At 37.2% G+C, this 20,232-nt stretch overlaps 4 protein-coding genes across 4 annotated transcripts, besides 6 other annotated features; 2 read left to right on the plus strand and 2 right to left on the minus strand.

Annotated features, from left to right (window-relative positions):
• Nucleotides 1–930: 930 nt before the first annotated feature.
• rhbA (Rheb family small GTPase rhbA) lies at nt 931–1,700 on the minus strand (the record flags this gene model as incomplete). The annotated part of the gene is made up of 4 exons (XM_001266080.1): nt 931–1,170; nt 1,229–1,357; nt 1,409–1,548; nt 1,646–1,700. 4 exons carry the CDS (start codon nt 1,698–1,700, stop codon nt 931–933), a joined length of 564 nt encoding a protein of 187 aa, XP_001266081.1.
• A 679-nt stretch (nt 1,701–2,379) lies between these two features.
• Nucleotides 2,380–4,797, minus strand: NFIA_037590 (WAPL family protein; the record flags this gene model as incomplete). The annotated part of the gene is made up of 1 exon (XM_001266081.1): nt 2,380–4,797. One exon carries the CDS (start codon nt 4,795–4,797, stop codon nt 2,380–2,382), a length of 2,418 nt encoding a protein of 805 aa, XP_001266082.1.
• Nucleotides 4,798–5,511: 714 nt separating this feature from the next.
• Nucleotides 5,512–6,387, plus strand: NFIA_037600 (uracil phosphoribosyltransferase; the record flags this gene model as incomplete). The annotated part of the gene is made up of 3 exons (XM_001266082.1): nt 5,512–5,672; nt 5,770–6,128; nt 6,188–6,387. 3 exons carry the CDS (start codon nt 5,512–5,514, stop codon nt 6,385–6,387), a joined length of 720 nt encoding a protein of 239 aa, XP_001266083.1.
• Nucleotides 6,388–8,166: 1,779 nt separating this feature from the next.
• Nucleotides 8,167–9,202, plus strand: rps1 (40S ribosomal protein eS1; the record flags this gene model as incomplete). The annotated part of the gene is made up of 5 exons (XM_001266083.1): nt 8,167–8,180; nt 8,266–8,350; nt 8,399–8,424; nt 8,507–9,008; nt 9,059–9,202. The coding sequence occupies 5 exons, from the start codon at nt 8,167–8,169 to the stop codon at nt 9,200–9,202; spliced, it is 771 nt and encodes a 256-aa protein (XP_001266084.1).
• A 2,372-nt stretch (nt 9,203–11,574) lies between these two features.
• Nucleotides 11,575–11,609: a microsatellite.
• Nucleotides 11,610–15,213: 3,604 nt separating this feature from the next.
• Nucleotides 15,214–15,819: a mobile genetic element.
• Nucleotides 15,820–15,959: 140 nt separating this feature from the next.
• Nucleotides 15,960–17,516: a mobile genetic element.
• A 176-nt stretch (nt 17,517–17,692) lies between these two features.
• Nucleotides 17,693–18,301: a mobile genetic element.
• A 170-nt stretch (nt 18,302–18,471) lies between these two features.
• Nucleotides 18,472–20,028: a mobile genetic element.
• Nucleotides 20,029–20,122: 94 nt separating this feature from the next.
• Nucleotides 20,123–20,154: a microsatellite.
• The last annotated feature ends 78 nt before the right edge of the window (nt 20,155–20,232 follow it).

Consider the following 20,232-nt stretch of genomic DNA (forward strand, 5'->3'; position numbering starts at 1 on the left):
AAGAACTTAATGAATGAAGATATTCAAGAGACAGATGGAGGATAAATGTGGAAAGGCTTTGACACAGTCGAACCCGGTGTCATCTAATTAGGTTTGGAGGGGTTGAGAATAATTGAGGGGATCGTTTTCGCTTGGGGTTATTGAGTAGTCATCCCGTGCATAAGGAGGAGAAGTCAATACTAAATAAGGTAAGGTGCTAGGGATAATTATGTAACTAGAAGAGCACATAAGGTAGTTAGTATTATGTACTGTATTTACCTAATTTATCAGGCTGCTACTTAGGTAAGTTCAGGTGCTCTTAAAGTTGATTACTACTAACCGACCCTTCCACCTTGGGCGACCCTGAAACTTAAGGTGGAAGGGTCGGTTACTGGACACCCTCTAAGTAGTTAACTTTCTAAGTCAGGTTCTCTATGGGCCGGAAGGCACAAGCCAGGAGCCGTCCCCTGTGGTAATTATTGACTCTTGTGGCTGCCACCAGCTGTTCCCCCAGTTGGGAATCTGAGTGTCTGCAAAGCCCCTAGGTATCTATGTATGAGAGCTCAAGCTGTATATTACGTTCGCTAGTGGCATGAACTGCTCGTTGGATTACAACCCGTATACTGTAGAAAAAAAGGGCTACTGTATCTCCTAGACCGGAATGCATTCTCTGCGTGAGCTCATTCTGGAAACGCTCCACTGTCCAGCTCATTCAGCCTTTAGATCGCTCCCTCGAATGTCATCATACTTCTCTCTCTCCAGCAGTGTCCGACCCCCAGTCTTCCCTACCCCCCTTGTACAACAGTGAGATTATATAACAGGTAGACCATAGAACGGGCAGGACATCAGGACCGGGTTTGATTCACAACCTCAATATTTCATTACAATTCCACTCATTGAGGCGCAGACCCGTATGAAGATTGGACTGGAATGCAGGAACCTCAAGTAGCGCTACATTAGGACGCACTTGCTGCCGCCTGCTGGTTGGGACGGGTTCTGGGACTTCTCAATCTCGCCAATCATCAAATCAAACGCTTTTGTGACGTTGTAGTCGAGACGAGCACTAGCCTCAGTGAAGGCACAATGAAACTCTTCGCCCAATTGCCTACCCTCGTCCAGCGAAACTTGACGCTGTTCCGATTTGAGATCGCTCTTGTTTCCAACAACCACGAGAGGAACGTGATCCGCTCCCTGCTCTTCGATTAGCACAGGAAAATAAAGCCATGCTGGCAACCTGCCGAATGCTTACAAGATGATTCAGAATTTTGTCGCGTATAACCCTCACCATGTCAAACGACTGGCGGGACGCTACAGAATAGACAATGATATACCCGTGTATTCCGATAAAGTGCTTAGAATTAAGTATGCTGTATTCATCCTGGGATGGAGTCGTTAGCCTAATTGAAGTCGCTCATGCCTGTATGCTCACTTGACCAGCTGTATCAACGATCTCTGTGGCGAAATCCTGACCGTTGTACTTGATGATGCGACTGAACGTATTCTCAATGGTAGGATAATAGCTCTCGACAAAATGATGTTCAACAAATCGGACCGTAAGAGACGATTTGCCTGCGCGATCAATTAGTTCGGGAAACACAATCAAAATGAAAGATCTCTGAGCAGGGCGACAGGCAAGTAGGTGGCATGCTCGTATACGGAATCGTACCCACGGACCGACTACCAACAATGGCAATCTTCCTCTGTTTCGGCGCAGCAGGCATATTTCCCTGCGTTTCGTGGTTTTCTTGACCTCCCCTCCGTCGCTTTGATTGGAATCACCCGGAAGTAAGAGTAAGTGAAAATGCCCAACCTTGCGAAGTTGGCTCTGACGGTCACGCCGACTAGCCAGACTGAGGGAAATAAGCACTGTGCCTCAATGACATAAACTGTCTGAGAGAAAGTGTAGTGATTAAATTACAATAATCGAAACACCGATTAGTCTGCTGTTTTCTCGGGGTCTACCTAGTTATATAAGGTGCATGTTCCCAAGTGGCAAATCACCTTCAAAGCATCCTCAATGCATACCAAGGTCGCTCAGAAACCGCGGAACATACAAACATATCAAACGACATCCGATCACCGATCAGACCTACATCACCTTGAAGCCCGTTTGCGGCGTCCTTTGCCTCCATCATTACATGATCATCTGTGCTGGCAGGGAAATGATGTTTACATTCAGCATAATATTCGCGCCCTAATGGGTGACATACAGATGGGAATCCAAAAAGTCTGGCTATTTCCATGCCATTGTGCCTATCCACAACTTACAAGAGCATGCTTTCACGCAGCTGAATCTGCTGTATGATATGTTCTAATCTCGCCACAAGTCCGGAGTTTTGTCTTTTTCGTGACTCGGATGGATCCAAATCCGAATCAATTTTCCGATAGTATTTCAAAAACTCACCTGCGGTTGATAAAACTACGGTAAGTCCCTTGTTGTCGAGTGACCTCCTCACCTGGGAGATTGCCTCGTCGCTGAAACAAAGCGTGAGCAGTAGGATAGATAGATATCCGACAGTAACGTTGCGATGGACTGTAGGAGTTGTATGTGCCTATGGACATTGTTATCAGAAGAACAAATTTGAAAGCGACATGCTGTTTGCTTCTTTTCCCTACCTCACTTATTGAATTCACCCTTTCGTAAAATCGTTCCAAAAGCGATTGGATTAAAGGTGTTGAATCGAGAGTCAGGCGAAGGAAAAGACCCCTCGCTGACTCGCTTTTCTCTGTCATATTGATAAGGACCCCCAAGACTAAGACTAATGTGTTCAAGGAGTTGTCCTCCCCTGTAGAACTATCGTCGGATGCGTCGCGAATCTCTGACATCATGATGTTGACCAATCCCTTCACCAGCCCTGGTGTTGCATATTCGTTACAGAGGTTGGGGTCGTTATTGGTGAGGTTCAATATTGCTCGAATATAGTACATGCGAAGTTGCCTACCCTGGTTGCACTGGCTCAGATTGAGAATTTCATGAAGCTGAGAAAGTGTACTCAGAGACGGGTAGTTTTGATCGTGGTCTGCTGCGCTGAATACGATGGCGTAAGACTCCAGTATCGAGAAAATCAAAGCCAGTGTCCTGAACCTTTCCCGCGATACAGGAAATTTAATAGTCTTGCCTCTTTCTGGCATTAACAATTTGACAAGGTGGTCTGACAGAGTCGCCGGAATGGGTTCGATGCTGCCGCCCCTATTGTTCAAACTTACTAGGCAAGACTGGATGCTACTAAGAGCCACGAATTGGGGCGATATTTTGAAAGCCGGCTCGTCTCCACTGATGGTTGAAGATAAACGAGGTAAAATGTGCTTGATGGACATTTGTACCGATCTTGATAACCCAGCAGCTGGTAGTTGCGACAGAGACAAAAGATCGCGTTCCACGGGCAGTAGCACAGGAGATAGGACCAGCACATTCGACCAGTGGCTGATTAACGAGATGTGAGATAACTTGTCGCATGAATTGATTAATCCGCATGCGCAAAGGGCGAACGATGCAGATACCACATCAAGGCGACCATCTATGCATCCGACGAGTCGTTCGTGGAAGCCATGTTCGAGAAAGCGTCGGACAAACTGACGGTCCAGTAGCTTTTCACATACCTGGACAAAACTACTGCATCTACCAGATGTGGTATTGTATGCATCCTCAATGTCTTCGAATATCAATTCAATCGCGCTTCGAAAGCGAGAGTTGTCTCCAGCTTGCCTAAGCTCGTGAATCCCACGAACAGGACCGCTGTCGCTTGTTTCTCCGTCACCAAGATGCGACGAATGACTGGAGAGAATCTCGGGTCCGTATTTTCGGCGCCCTTGAACAAAGCTGCCCGCTGTTGAAGCCAGGATTTCGGAAGGACGACGACTGTCAACGATAGACGTGTCATCCAAGAAAGACCGCTGTCGCGCGTAAGTGACCCTACAGCCTCCCACTCTGGATGAGACTGGGCCAGATGTTTCAGCAGTACCCTTGTTCGCGCTTTCAGTCACCATCTTATCAAGTCGAGAACTCGGTTTTGGCTGAGAGTTTAATAAAGAGTCTCTACGAGGGCTGTGGCGGGGAAGCGGGTCGACTTCGGTGTCGTCGTTGGCTCTGGATGCTCGCACCGCATCTTCGACTGTCGGCTCCAGTGGACCAAGTGAATCCACTAATCGCCTTCGCGCAGTTATTTGTGTTCTGGTCTCTGCCTTCGAATTAGATTGAAATTGAGAGCTTGAAGTAGCAAAGTCTGTGGCGATTGAGAGTGTTTTGTTCTTAGATATCGTCTGCTCCATACGGATTGACTGCAAATTAGGCACTGCGGTAGATACTTCGTTTCTCCCAGAACTACCGTAAAATTTCGCTTGCTGAAGATCTTGGCCACCAATTTGTAGCTTGAGTTCACTCTGATCGACAAAGCCCTTTCCGTCTGTGTAACTCATGTCTGCGACTGCGCTCAAATGTCTCTTATCTCTTGGCGCCATCCGAGAAACAGAATTATGCTGCCGATGTGAGACATCTTGGTCCCGACCTTGTTGTGTTTTCTGAGAGACGTCAAGCTTCCTGCGTTTGTCTTGAGCAGAACGGTGTTCTTTCCCACTCTGGCCTTGGAAGCGACACAGCATCTTATCAACCGGCTCAAGAACAGGGGATCCATCCTTAGATGGGAAATGCTCGTGTTTTCTTCCTGGAGACTGCTTCTCTGATGCTTCAGTCGTAGGGTTTGAAGATTTTGGTGGTTCATTACTCTCAATTTGAACTTTCGGCGTCGCATGATTACCCTTTCTATGTCTGGCTGTGGCGGATCTGACAAGATCGGTACGCCGTTCAGTGTCTTCTTTCATGTTGAATGAGAGAAGAACCTGGAGAGTATGCTGGAAAGGAAGGTGAAGGACGGGTATGCCGTAAGGTGCCCGTCAAAGGGTAAGTATTCTATACTTACAGTTGAGTGATGAAAGTGCAATAACCAGATATCTTACCACAACCTACGTAAGGTTGGCTACCTTAGCTAGTACGGTAAGGTATCTTACCTTACAGTTACCTTAAGGTATTATTGCCTAGGTAGGTAGTTAGGTATTTGTTAGGTAGCAAGGTAAATTATTAAGGTAAAGTAGTAACATGAGGCCTTTGTAGGCAGAGCTGTGTATAAGCTGACGGTATTAATTATTATTCGTATTATAAAATTGCGGATTCTATTGCCAATGCCTTCTAAGTAGTAGGTATGAAGTAGAGGGAGATTCATGACTGAAATGGAAATAACAGAACTGGGGTCGATCTACCTACCAAGACGGTAAGGTACCTGTAGACTGGAGTGTAACCTAGGGTATGTGTAAGGTACCTTCTAGTACTGGAGCACTAAGCTTTCATTAGTACCAATTTACACAGTGCTCCGCCTTTGCTGCTTCAAAACACTATCAGTACCTCTCCAGAGAGGTACTCGTAAGACAATCTGTTTTGTACTTTATCATTATTCTATCTGACGAGTTGTCGAGTCACTCGAGTCCTCCCCTATTTGTCCGTACACTATCCAGCTGTCTAACTACCTCAAAAACAGAACCATGACAAGCATTGGAATGAATGCTGCGCCTTCGCCTGCACAAGGTGTTGGCCCGATTTATAGGCCTGAAGGAGAGAAGCCTACAGCAACAGTCTCCAAAGACATTTCTTATGAGAATGTCCATGTGCTGCCACAAACTCCGCAACTAATTGCGCTTCTGACGTAAGAGGAATACTCAAGACAGACGCTGTGCCCTAACTAATATTGATGAGCATTGAACTCAATCATATGGAGAAGCGTATCTTCTGACCAATTGCAGTATGATTAGGGATAAAAATACAAGCCGTGCCGATTTTATCTTCTACTCCAACAGAATTATCCGACTCTTGGTGGAAGAGGGATTGAATCATCTACCAGTCGTCGAGCGATCCGTTACAACTCCTGTGGGCCGTGAATACCTCGGGGTCAGGTTTGAAGGAAAGATATGCGGAGTCTCAATAATGAGGGCCGGAGAAGCAATGGAACAGGGTCTTAGGGATTGTTGTCGGTCGGTCCGAATTGGGAAAATTTTGATTCAGAGAGACGAAGAAACCTGCAAGCCGAAACTCTTCTACGAAAAGCTCCCCCTTGATATCGCCAACCGTTGGGTGCTACTCCTTGATCCGATGTTTGCAACTGGTGCGTCATGTCCTGTATTTCCGATATGATTGAAAGCTACCCATGTTGACGACTTGTAGGAGGCTCTGCAACACTTGCTGTCGAAACCCTGAAGGCGAAGGGTGTGCCCGAAGATCGAATATTATTTCTCAACCTCATTGCAAGTCCCTCTGGGGTCGCAGATTTCGCAGAACGCTTTCCAAACCTTAGAGTAGTAACGGCGTTCATTGATCAAGGCTTGAACGAAAAGAAGTTGGTTGAATTCTCTCCCAATGGATAGAACACTAACTTATCGATCCAACAGGTACATCATCCCAGGTTTAGGTGATTTTGGTGATCGGTATTATACCATGTAGCCATGTGGCTTACCCGGAATCGGATGTCCCCGCGTGTAGCGGCATAGCTCTCACATAGAGTTGCAGTTTGCAGATGTGCTTTGAAAATTCATAGTCGTCTCGACTGCTCGGCCGATTAAAGCAATTGTTGAATCTCGACTATTGTGGTCCTTGAAAGTGGTCTCGTATAGCTGTTCCATAAACTTCGTAAGTTCTCTGGTGAACTATCGATCATGAGGGCGGATAAGTACCTATTCAGTCGTTATATATCACTGTTTCCGACATCGCGGTTGGTAGTAGGGAATGAGTGCTCCTGAGAATGGACAGCAAGTATATCATCATCACCATCGAATTTACTAGCTGTATCCTTCGCAACTGCGTCACAAGCATCCACCCAATCTGAATATACATCAACAGCAGCAGAAAGGTCTAGCAAGTAGAATAGTGAATAGAAATCTCAGGTGCATTAGGAGTGACTGCACTTACAGTTAATTCCTGTTTGGAACCTTTGTCCACACACTTTACAGGACAAATTTCCAAGCCCTAGCTTTTTGTCTAATTTGACAATGACGGAGTTTTCATGATTGCAGAACAAGCAGGCAAATGTAGTTGGCAGTGGTTCTTTCTATTCCAAATATTAGTATCATTTCTCAAAGCCACGTCACAAGCGATCACCTTTTTTGGTTGCTGTGTCTGTCGGCTGGACTTCTTGCGTTTCCCCTGTTGATTTCAGTCAATATCTCGTTGATATAGCTCAAAGTTTAAGCTTTTGGCACAAACCATGCTTTAATATCAAGTACTATGCAGGTCGCGAATTGTTCTCATGTGGAATGGTGGTCAATCAGATGTAGCTACTTGGGGACTGTGGTAATATTTGGTCAGTCTAGCCAGCTTTTGGGAGAATGTTATAAGCCTTCGGAGATGGTGAAGTGTTGGAAACAAAATGTGCTCGAAAGTACGACATGCAGATAGCATAATTATACTTTCCATTTTCATCCTCAACAGAGCTTGTCATATGACCAGCCGCTCTGCGGTATGCCACTGGAGATCTGGAAACAAGTAGTGGGGCTACTACCCATAGACTCGATCTTCTCTGGTGTACTTGGTTTTACTAGATATATATGGGCTTTGCGCTCTCCCACTGACCTCATTACTAGGCTTATGGACTACATCTAATTACCGACTTATGACCACATCTTCCGGAGGGCGAAGGGTAAAATTCTTGCAGATATTGTTAATAAACATTTCAAAATGTATTAGTTGCATGGTTAGTTATGTGTATGTTGTCGATAATACCTCTCTAGCCTCGTTGAGTTCAGAAGGCCAGTGTGTGCTTGCTGAATATGGCAGCAAACTATGTAGTGCCCGTATAGCAAAGAGCACTGGTTGGAAATAAGAAGTTTATTAGAGGAGCCCCATGATACGTAATCCTTGTCAACGGACGATGCACAATGACATTCCACATCTATCATAAGACAGTCCAGATGATATTAAGGTAATAAAAGAAAATGTCACATGATGTTGTGGGCAGGTATGTATTATGTAATCTGATCGGTAGGGCCGATGTCTCGCTTAGCGGACTTTTCTGTGGGATTGCAATTTCAACTTATTATTCCGCCGACCAGCAACAAAGCGGTTACTCGACTCGACTCCCTCCACCAGAGCCCGTGGTGTGATATACCTGTCTGTCTTTGATACTCGCAAGATAGACTTGAGTCGCAGTTATGGCGGTTGGAAAGTAAGCCAATTACTTTTACTATTATTACGCACACTTTCAGCATGTGTCTGGATACGGTGGTTTACAGGTACTGATCTGGGTACAGGAACAAGCGCTTGTCGAAGGGCAAGAAGGGTGTGAAGAAGAGAACCGTTGATCCTTTCTCCAGGAAGGACGAATACTCTGTCAAGGTATGTCGACATGGACAGTGTAATTCGACCGCAGCTAATCTGTATTAGGCGCCTTCCACTTTCCAGATCAGAGAGTATGTTACGCGCATATGATGTCGAATTGCAGGATAAAGGCGATTTATAATGGTACGGGGAATCATGCTGACTGGGTTATAGTGTTGGGAAGACTCTGGTCAACCGCACCAGTGGTCTTAAGAACGCCAATGACTCCCTGAAGGGTCGAATTTTTGAGGTCTCGCTGGCTGACCTGCAGAACGATGAAGACCATGCTTTCCGCAAGGTTAAGCTTCGTGTGGACGAGGTTCAGGGCAAGAACTGTTTGACCAACTTCCACGGTCTCGATTTCACAACCGACAAACTGCGGTCCCTCGTGCGCAAGTGGCAGTCACTGATCGAAGCCAATGTCACCGTGAAGACGACCGATGATTATCTCCTTCGGCTTTTTGCTATCGCCTTCACCAAGAGACGCCCGAACCAGATCAAGAAGACCACATATGCTCGTTCTTCTCAAATTCGTGCCATTCGCAAGAAGATGATCGAAATCATGCAGAGGGAGGCAGCCAGCTGCTCTCTCGCTCAGCTCACTCACAAGCTCATTCCCGAGGTCATTGGTCGTGAGATCGAGAAGGCGACCCAGGGAATCTATCCTTTGCAGAATGTTTGTGGTCCTGTTATTCTTGCTCGGGATGGAAACTAACTGCAATCTAGGTCCACATTCGCAAGGTCAAGCTTCTTAAGGCTCCCAAGTTCGATCTGGGTGCGCTGCTGAATCTGCACGGTGAATCCACGACCGACGACAAGGGCCACAAGGTCGAGAGAGAGTTCAAGGAGCAGGTCCTCGAAAGCGTTTAAGTGGTCTGAATCACCAGTATGCTGGTTATTGGGACATTGATTTGTACCTACCTGTATGCCTGGATTCTTTTTTTATGAGTTAGAATGGAAAAAGAACTTTCGTCGCGGCATCATGTCTTTATTGACTGGTGGTGTCGTTCAATTCTATGTCCTTTAAGAATGGAGCTTGCAAAAAAAAACTATGCCATTATCCAAATATTTAAAAGGACAATTCCGATCAGGTGTGGCAGTAGAATACCTGCTATACCACTGATGTGCTGATGCAGGGGGCACCTGTAGTTTACTTTTAGTTGATTCATATCATACATAGGCTGGCCGCGTGGGAGGGAAATCCCACAGGAAATTACCCTCCCATGAGGGAAATGGTAGCCATTAATACTTTCCCATCCTATTTTAGGATTCCCATGGGATTTCCGGATTTCCCTAGCTTATCTAGTAAGGTGGGACTCCTGAAGGACTCCTGAATAGCATAGTCTATATAGTGTGATATCGACAGCTATGTCAGCTGGGTGATATGATCTATGAGCATATATGGCGATATCTAGTGACCATTACCATGTATGTAATCATTTAAATCATTATATTCTTTAATAGTCTATATAAAATCATAAAAGGGAGGTAGAATCCCTTTAATATTAGTGGGTTATATACAGGGTAGCTACAGGCCTACCCCCTACCCTTATATATTTTAAAGGACCTCCTCCTATTATAATAAATATTATTCTATCTAGTAGCATATCTAGACTAAGTAATCACTTAATATCTAATTCTAAGAAGATTTAAAGTTTATTAAGAATTTAGTCTAGATTATAATATAACTATAATATACTATTATAACACTATTAGAAATTTTATTAATAATATAATATTAATAAAAAGGCTATAATTTTTATTCTTAAAGTAGTTAATATATATTAGATTAACTATTCTTAATCTTCTTAGATTAATCTAGACACTAAAGATAATAAAGATTTTATTATAAAATATCTTTTAGCTCTTCTCTAGTATAATATCATAATAATAAGTATTATTAATTACTACTAATTATCTAAAATATAATAGAGATATAGTTAATATTATAATTATAAAGGAAGAGATAAATTTAGATTATTAGAATTATTTTAATAAATTTAAATTAATATTAATAATTATAATTTAGAATTATAATCTTAATTTTATTATCTTTCTTTATTAATAAAATAGATAATATTAAATCTATATCTTCTAATATAGAGATCTCTTAAACCTAGTTTACTAGTAATAATAATAGCTTTAAGATAGAATATATTTAACTTCAGTAATAATTTATTATTACTACTTAAAGTATAACTAATAAGAATAATTAGGCTAAGCTAATATAGATATATAAATAACTTATTAAACTTCTCTAGGCTAAGTATAATTATTAGAATTATTTTTAGTTAGAAGAGGATATAAAAGCTATATCTATTATTTTTAACTCTTTTAATTATTACTAAAGCTCTTAAACTATATTAAAATATCTTTAATTTTAAGCTTATTTTTATATATAATAAATAAAGAATACTATAATAAAGTAGCTTAAGTAAATTAATAAGTATTTTTATAATAAATAAACTCTTACTTAAAAGATTATTATTAAACTTAAAAAGATTATTATAGTTAAGTATTATCTTACTAGCTAAGCTAAAAAGTAATAAAATATTTATAAATAGAAGATTAAATATAATTTAATAATTATTATTACTACTTTAGATACTTTTAAATAATAGATTAGAGAGAACTTTACTAAGATTAAAGAAGAGAATAGATATTAAAAAGAATATAAGAAATATACTTAAGAAAATTATATAATATAATTATATACTACTTCTCTTATTAAAGCTATTAAATAAATTAAGTCTAGAATTCCTAATAATATACTAATTTAGAAGTTTATTATTAATTTAAAACCTACTTTATATACTTACTAGGTAGAAGATTATAATAAACTAACTTTCTTTAATAATATAGTTTACTATTTTACTAAGTATAAATAAGAGATTATTTTATATATCTAAATATAGCTTTAGATCTTTAGTAAAGTTAATAATTACTAAACTAATCTAATAAATATTAATCTTAATATTATTATTATATCCCTAAACTAACCCTAGAAAGAGATATATAAATAAAAAATTTAATATAAAGATAATTAAGCTTATTTTAATTATAAATAAATAGGCTATAATACTTATATTTATATTATATTAAACTAGTTAAAATCTAATTATAAAAAATAGTTAGGAAATAAAAAGGACTATTAAATAAGAAAGTATTAGTTAGTTAATTATTAAAGGCTTTTTATATTAAGGACTATAAAGTATCTAATAATTTTAAATCTCTAAAGAAGGATAATAATTCCAATAATAATAATAATAATAAGAATTAACTACTATAAAAAAATAGTCTTAATACTATAGAAATAATATTAAAACTAAAGAATTACTAGTATATTAATACTTATCTAAATATACTTTAATTAGATATTCTCTACTTTTCTACTATACTTAAAGCCTTTTAGATAGTAGTTTATCTCTAAGCTCTATTAGATTATAGCTCTAGTTATATATTTATATTAAAATATCTAGCTAGTTTATTACTATATTTATAGTTTTATTTTTATTAAATAACTATATCTTTATAAATCTAGTTACTAAATAAGAAGTTTATATATACTTTATATTAAGTTTAAATTCTATTTTAGTTAGATAAATAGTACTATATTATTACTCTATAGATTCTTAAAATAACTAAGTATAATATTATCTTAGGTTAAAATTAGCTAAAATATATTAATCTTAATATTAATTAGGTTATAGGATAAATAGTTATTAAAGAATATAGGACTAAATATACTACTCTTTATTTTATTAATCTCTAGAATTAGATTAAATCTAATTTAAAAGTATTTATTAATCTTATTTCTATTAAATAACTTTAATATACTATTTAAAAAGGTTAGTAAGAAGCTTAGTTATTTATTATTTAAGAGATTAAGAAGAATAAAAGAGTACTAAAAAATCTATATTAATTAAGTCTTCTACTTACCTAATATAAAGATATATTTAGGAAAGAGTTATATTTAAGAATATCTCTAGCTTAGTTAATATAGTTATTATATTAATATTAGAGATTTCTTACTAATAAATATAAACTCTTACCCTTAGTGTTGTGTGTCAACTTATCACATGCCCTATGTTGCTTATCAATAATAGCAATAGTAAGAATGAACAATCATCTTCCCTGTCATTCAAATACCATGCCCTGCCATTTGGTAGCATGTTAATGTCTTCAGTATTGTCTTCATCATCAGAAAGCTTGAAAAAGAAATGCTTTATACCCTAGGCTATAGTTACAGAATATGTTAGTTTCTTTAGTTTAATAAGCTCTTAAATTACTTTATTAACTTTCTGAATAGCTATGTAAAGATCTAATATTTACTAGGGAATCTAGGTTAGTAGTAATAGACCTCTAGGTCTATTCTATTAACTTAGATAAATAAGATAGTTATTAGGCATCTTAAGATCTCTAAAGAAGAATATATTATATTTATTATTATCTTTCTTATAGTCCTCCTCCTTTTTCTATCTATAAATATTAGTTATAATAGACTTCTTAATCTAGTATCCCTCTAGTATAGAGACTTCCTAGGCTTAATATATAATATAGAATTTCATTATTAAGATTCTATATTTAGTATGTATATTCTTAATATATATTAATTAATTTTTAAATATATTTTATATTATATATAGTCTTTTAATCTTTTTATTATTTAGTAGGAAAAGGTAATAATCTTTAGTAGATATTATCTTTTTAATAAAGTTATAAAGTTTAAAGAAAGGTAAGGTAGCTTTATACTTAATATAGGCTAAGATATATATAATCTTCCAAAATATATTAAGTCCTTCTAAATATAAATATAGCTAGTCCTTTACTAAATGTTAGATGTGGAGAACATGTACATAGCAAACTGCGGGTGGTTATGTGGGTAGCACATGACCCACAGAGATATTATCTCCACTAAGGTGTGGGAGATGCTCACATCTTAGTAATTAGTTTAACTATAAAGATATTACTACTACTATACTATCTACTATATAATAAAGAGTATTCTATAAGTGCTCTTATAGTTCTAATTACTCTACCTATTAAGATAGCCTAGTAGGGAGCACTTTTATATATTATATTAAGTAAAATAATTATTACTAGGAGCACCCTTAATCCAGGGTAACTATACACCTAATAAAATACTAATAATAAAAATATAATAATAGATTAAGATATAAGCACTACTCCTAAAGCCCCTAAGCTAAGTAATATTAGTAAATACTAATCTCCTCTACTCTCTAGGAAAGATTATAAAGTTATATAGAAGTAAATTACTAAACTAGAGTAGATAAAATATAATAATAATATGCTCTAGAAGCTTAGTAAGACTATTAAGTATATATAATAAGCTCTAGATACACAGACTAGCCTATCACCTTATTTATATATACTATTCCAGATAAGGCTATATAGATACTACTTAGGATAAGATCTACACTGCCTAGAATACCTATAGAAGATAATAACCTTAAACTATTAACCTAAAATAATAACTCCTTAGATATAGATACTAAGAGTATCCTAAAAGTCCTATTTACTATAGGCTTCTAATTTAAAAATATATATAATTATACTAAGTTTATTAATAGTATAATAGTGTATTTTAAATAGTATTATTAATACTATACTAAGAAATACTAAAAGATATAAGTAGTAGTCCTACTACTTATTAATAAAATACTTAGCTAATAGATAAGGCACTAATAATTACTATCTATAAAGTAGATATAGGAGCAGCTTACCTAATTCCTACTAAAATAAATAAATAACCTAAAGATACTAGCACACCATATATTATAGAAATATATAGATACTAGGCAGCTAGAAGTATAGATAGTAGCTAACTTCATAGCATACCTAGAGTAATAGGAATCCTAGCTTAGTATTAGCTATATTAATAAGTAGTAAAAAGTGCAGCTCTAGATAAAGTTATATCTAAATATTTAAAGTAAGATCTTAACCTACTAAATTATAGAATATATCTCCTATACTAGCTATATAGATAAAGCCATAGCCATTAAAAGAGAACTAACTAAATATAATAAATATAAGGGCTATATATCCTAGAGAGTAGATATACCTGCATGCAGTAGATACTAAAGAAGAGATAAAGACCTAGATCTAAAGAAGTATAGCTTCTATAACTAAAAAGAGCATACCCCTAGAGAGGATAAGAGTATTATTAAGTGCTATAGCTATAGTAGTAAGGGTTATATAGTAATAAAATACTTAAAGTATATAAAGTATAATATAAAGCTAAAAAACTAGATAGTCTAGTAATATATATAGTAATAGTACTAGGCCTAAGTAAAGGAACTATAGATACTATTCCTCTAATACTTAATATAAAGATAGCTACAGAGAAACCTATTAGAAATATAGTTAGGAAGAATATTAACTTACTCCTAGATATAGGAGTATAGGGAAACTTTATTAGCTAATACTAGGTGAAGGATAACCTACTACTATAAGTAATAAATATATCTTACTAGATTGAGATAATTAATAGCTAGAAGGTAATATTATATAGGAGATATCATCTCTATATTATAGTAATAGATATATAGGGAATAGCCCAGAGTATTAAAATAGAATTCTATATAGTAGATATGCTAGGACATAATTTTATCTTAGGATAGTTATAGCTAGTAGTAGTAAATCTAATAATTAATTTTATATAATATATATAGGAGTATTAGGCTAATAATGATCTAGCTAATATACTAAAGGTAGAAATTATATCACCTAATAAATATATAAAGGGTATTCTTATAGGTAATATAATATTTATTATCTATCTATAAGAGATAGTAGATAGAGAGGTATTCTTATTTTTTACCTTACTAGTAGGTAAACTAGTACTTCTAGAATAGTACTATAATTTTATAGATATCTTCTTAGATAAGGAAGCTAATATACTTACACCTAATATAAAGTATAACCATACTATTAAACTAGAGCTAGGGAAATAACCCCTATTCAGGCTAATATATAACCTTTCTACTATAGAGCTAAAGGTCTTAAAGATATATATTAAGGAAGTACTAGAGAAAGAGTAAATATAGTAATCTAGAAGCCTTATAGGAGCACCTATCCTCTTTATACTAAAGAAATATAGTAGCCTAAAATTATATATTAACTACTAAGGTCTAAATACTATTATTATTAAGAACTACTACCTACTACCCCTAATTAGTAAGATACTAGACTAGCTATCAGGAGTAAAGATCTTTATATAACTAGACCTATATAATATATATCATTATATCTAGATTAAACTAGGCAATAAGTAGAAGACTATGTTCTAAATATATTATAAGTACTATAAATACTAGGTAATGCCTTTTAGACTAGTTAATATACTAGCAACTTTATAGGCTTATATTAATAGTATACTAAGTAATCTACTTAATATATACTATATTATCTACCTAGATAATATATTAATCTACTCCTAGAGTAAGGAGGAGTATAAGAGATATATATAACGTAATCGGTAAGCGAGCGGCCATTGTAACCGAGCGGCCACTTTCTCATTTGATTCCAACGCGTTTAATTCGAAGCTATCCAAACAGCTACTATGCCACTAAAATCGCGTCGAATCTCTGGAAATTCAGTGGAACAAGAGGGAAGGGTTCTCCTTGCAATATCCGCCCTTAAAAATAATCAAATTCGCAATATTTCCGAAGCTGCACGTGTTTATAATGTCCCACGCACAACTCTTCGACAACACCTAGATGGCCATATCTTTCGACCCGAGGCACGCGCAAATGGGCATAAAATGACTCAAAATGAAGAGGAATCACTTATTAGGTGGATTCTATCTATGGATCAACGTGGAGCGGCTCCGCGACCATCTCATGTACGAGAAATGGCCAATATCCTGCTTGCACAGCGTGGTTCAACTCCTACTCAGACTGTTGGAGAGAAATGGGTATATAACTTCATTAATCAGCATGATGAGATCAAAACCCAATTCTCTAGGCGCTACAATCATCAGCGTGTGAAATGTGAAGATCCAAAGATCATCCAGGAATGGTTTAATCGCGTCCAGATCATAATAATGCAGTATGGGATTGTATTTAAAGATATCTACAACTTTGATGAAACTGGCTTTGTAATAGGCTTAGTAGCTACTGCTAAGGTAGTGACAAGAGCTGAGATGCTTAGTTGGCCCTTTCTTATCCAGCCAGGGAACCGCGAATAGGTTACATCTATAGAGTGTATTAACTCTACTAGCTGGGTCCTTCCACCATGCATTATCTTCAAGGGAAAGGTCCATATTGAGGGCTGGTATCAAGATACAGCCTTACCAGCAGACTGGCGGATTGAGGTTAGTGAGAATGGATAGACGACTGATCAGATTGGATTACGATGGCTTCAAAAAACTTTTATTCCTGCTACTACCAGTCGTACAACTGGTAGATATCGACTATTGATTCTTGATGGCCATGGGAGCCATCTAACACCACAGTTTGATCAAATCTGCACTGAGAATGATATTATTCCAATCTGCATGCCTGCACATTCATCACATCTCCTCCAGCCTCTTGATGTTAGCTGTTTCTCTCCATTAAAGCGTGCATATGGCCGCTTAATTGAGAACAAGATGCAACTTGGTTTCAACCATATCGATAAGTTTGACTTCCTCGAGGCCTATCCACAAGCTCGTACAGCAATCTTTTCAGCAGATAATATCAAAAGTGGCTTTTCTGCAACTGGATTAATACCACTGAATCCAGAACGGGTGCTCAGTCAGCTTAATATCCAGCTTAAGACCCCTACACCACCAGGTAGCCGATCAACAGATTCCATCCCAAAAACGCCTCATAATCTGAAGCAGTTGAAGAAGCAGGAAAGTACGCTTAAGAAGCTATTCAGAGAGCGTATATATAGCCCGCCTACCCCTACTCAGGCGGTGCTAGATCAGATTATCAAGGGGTGTGAGATGGCAATGAATCATGCTATCATTCTTAGAAAGGAAAACCATAATCTACGTGCCGCACATGAGAAGCAGCTTCAAAATAGGAAGCGCTCTAGGAGGCAGATAGAATCTACAGAGGGATTCTCTATCCAGGAGGGCCAGGAGTTTATTCAACAGAGGAATCAGGCTAATGAGGCTATCCAGGCAGGAGATACAGAACAACGCCCTCAATGGGCGCCCCCACGCTGCAGTGACTGCCATATTATAGGCCATAAGCGATTGCAATGTCCGCAGCGCAAGAATAACTAGATTTAGTAATATAATCCTGTTTTTAGGGGTTCAAAATAGCCTCCAATTTCGGCCGCGGCCAAAAGGTCTATGGTATGGTGGCCGCTCGGTTACAATGGCCGCTCGCTTACCGATTACGTTAAGTAGTTCTATAGTAACTATAGAAGGCTAAGTTATATACTAAGCTTAGTAAATACACCTTCTATATAGAAGAGATGGACTTCCTAGGTTTTATAATTAGAATCTATAGAGTATGCATAAAACCTAAATAAGTTAAAACTATTAAGGAATAGCTAATACTATATAGTATAAGAGAGATATAAGTCTTCCTAGGATTTATAAACTTCTACTATAGATTTATTAAGAAATACTTATAGATTACTACACCCCTATCAGAGCTAATAAAGAAAGATAATAAAATTATATAATTTATATTAATATAAGAAGTACTGCAAGTATTTAAAGAACTAAAGTAATACTTTATAACTATACTAATACTATAGTATTTTAACCTAGAATTATAAATTTAACTATAGATAGATATATTAAAATAGGTAATAGCTAGTATGCTTACCTAGCTATTTAGAGTAGAATAGTATCTAATAGTATTCTAGTTAAGAAAGCTTATTATAGTAGAGAAGAACTACTAAATATATAATTTAGAACTACTAGTAATTATAGAGTGCTTTAAGTAGTAGAGGCACTATCTAAAAAGAAGTAAGTTCCCTATCTTAGTATTATCTAACTATAACATAATTCCCGGCCAAGCGAGACACCTGGCCAAGCAAGATACCCAAACCCATTAGAAAATTTCAAAATCAATTATCTCAACCAACACCTATGAATTTAGCTAAATATAGCGATTTTTACATGAATTGATCCTGTGGCCAATCTCCCTACACCTAGGCGGAGCCCTCTTTGCTGGTTGATCTGCCTGAATAGGCAATTCACCCTGCCCATGCAATTCTACCGCAGGTGCTTCTGCTAGTAAATCTGGCTATATGACTAGCTGTAGACCCTCTTTAATGGTTAAACCCTCTTCACAGGGTATCTACCTAGTTGACTAACTGTGCTTCTTCACTACCTTCTCATTTGCTGCGTGTAGATTTGCATTTTCTTGCACTAGTAGTGCGGTGTTATATAGTGCTATACAGTGGCCCTTGATAATCTGATCTAGTATGGTTTTTGATGGGCTCAGAGGGCTATTTAACTGCTATTTTAGTAGGTTTTTAAGTATAGAAGCTTGCTTCTCTAGCTAAATTACAGTTCTAGGTGTTTTTAGTGTGAATTAGCTAGACCTGCTATTTGGCCGGCTGCTTAGTGGTGTAGGTGTTTATAGAGAGATATTAAGCTTTGAAAGCACTCTTTCTGCATTAACTAGTACTAGGCCACTAGCTGCAAAGCTATTCTGAATAATAGCTGGCTATTAGAAGGCCTCTAGCCACACATATTAGTAGTTATCTAAGAAATCTAACTTATTAATATGGTTATATCCTCTCCGCGCAAGATCACTTATAAAGCAACTATACGCGTGCTTAAGCACTGTAAAGCACCCAATATTAAGCAGTTATAGTAGGTGTAATGAATATAAAGGCATACAAAGAGGAATAATATTATTTTCTGCGCAGATCTAGTCAAATTTAGGTGTAAGATGACTCCCATGGCTATTAAGAATCAACAGCTAAAACTGGCCTCATATACATGAATTTATATGTGGGATAAAGTGCTTTTATAGCCAGCAAAGGCCTATCTCATTAGTAGTCTAGCCATTATTTAAGACCTCAAACCACTAGTCTTTTGGTAGGTTATTAAACTAACCTATAATAGCAACTTTGCCCTTGAATATCACACATGGTAGTAGTGAATAGCCATCTGCGCAGATTGCCTTAATAGTAGTAACCTATTTATGATTTCCTAGCTGTAATATTAAGTGCTAACCATAGTATTTAGCTTAAGTAACCACCTTCTGTGCTAAAATAAGACCCATTACAAATCCTATCTTATTAAAGTTGTAAATATCCTCTGGTTAGATACTATTCTCATTAATAATGCATTGTACAGTTGCAAACCACTCTCATAGTGATTTTGGGTCTTTATTTAGGGCACGCTGGTAATCATAACATCTTGAAAAGCATGTATAAAGCTCATCACGTTGCTTAATAAAGGCTGATAGCTAATTCTTGCCTACAGTAGGCAAAGGGTTGGTTCCACACGCAGCAAGAAGGATATTAGCCATTTCTACTATAGTAGCAGGTCTAGGCACTGCTCCACGCATATCCATAGAGATAATCCACTTAGTAAGCAAATCCTCTTCTAATTTAGTCAATTTATGACCAGGGGGGCATTAATTAACGCGTGGAAGGCGTCCCTGGGCGTGGTAGTGTAGTGTAGTAGGCAGTATCTTATATAACTTCACTGCTGCATAGAGAGATTTAATGCAGCTATTTTTAATATTATCAAGAGCTAATAAGATCCTGCCCTCCTAATTAGCTGATTTCTGTTGAGATTCAGAGCGAATTAGTGGCATGGTAGGTGGTTGAAGTTGTTATATAGGTAGGAAGACGCGATTTTGGATGGGGTGTCTCACTTAGCCGGGTGTCTCGCTTAGCTGGGAATTATGTTATTAGTTAACTAAGTTAGAAGTATCTAGAGTTATTTAAGTATTATAAAAAATCTAGTATATAAT

This window comes from Aspergillus fischeri, genomic scaffold (genome assembly GCF_000149645.3).
Source record: "Aspergillus fischeri NRRL 181 1099437636247 genomic scaffold, whole genome shotgun sequence".
Classification (NCBI taxonomy): domain Eukaryota; kingdom Fungi; phylum Ascomycota; class Eurotiomycetes; order Eurotiales; family Aspergillaceae; genus Aspergillus; species Aspergillus fischeri.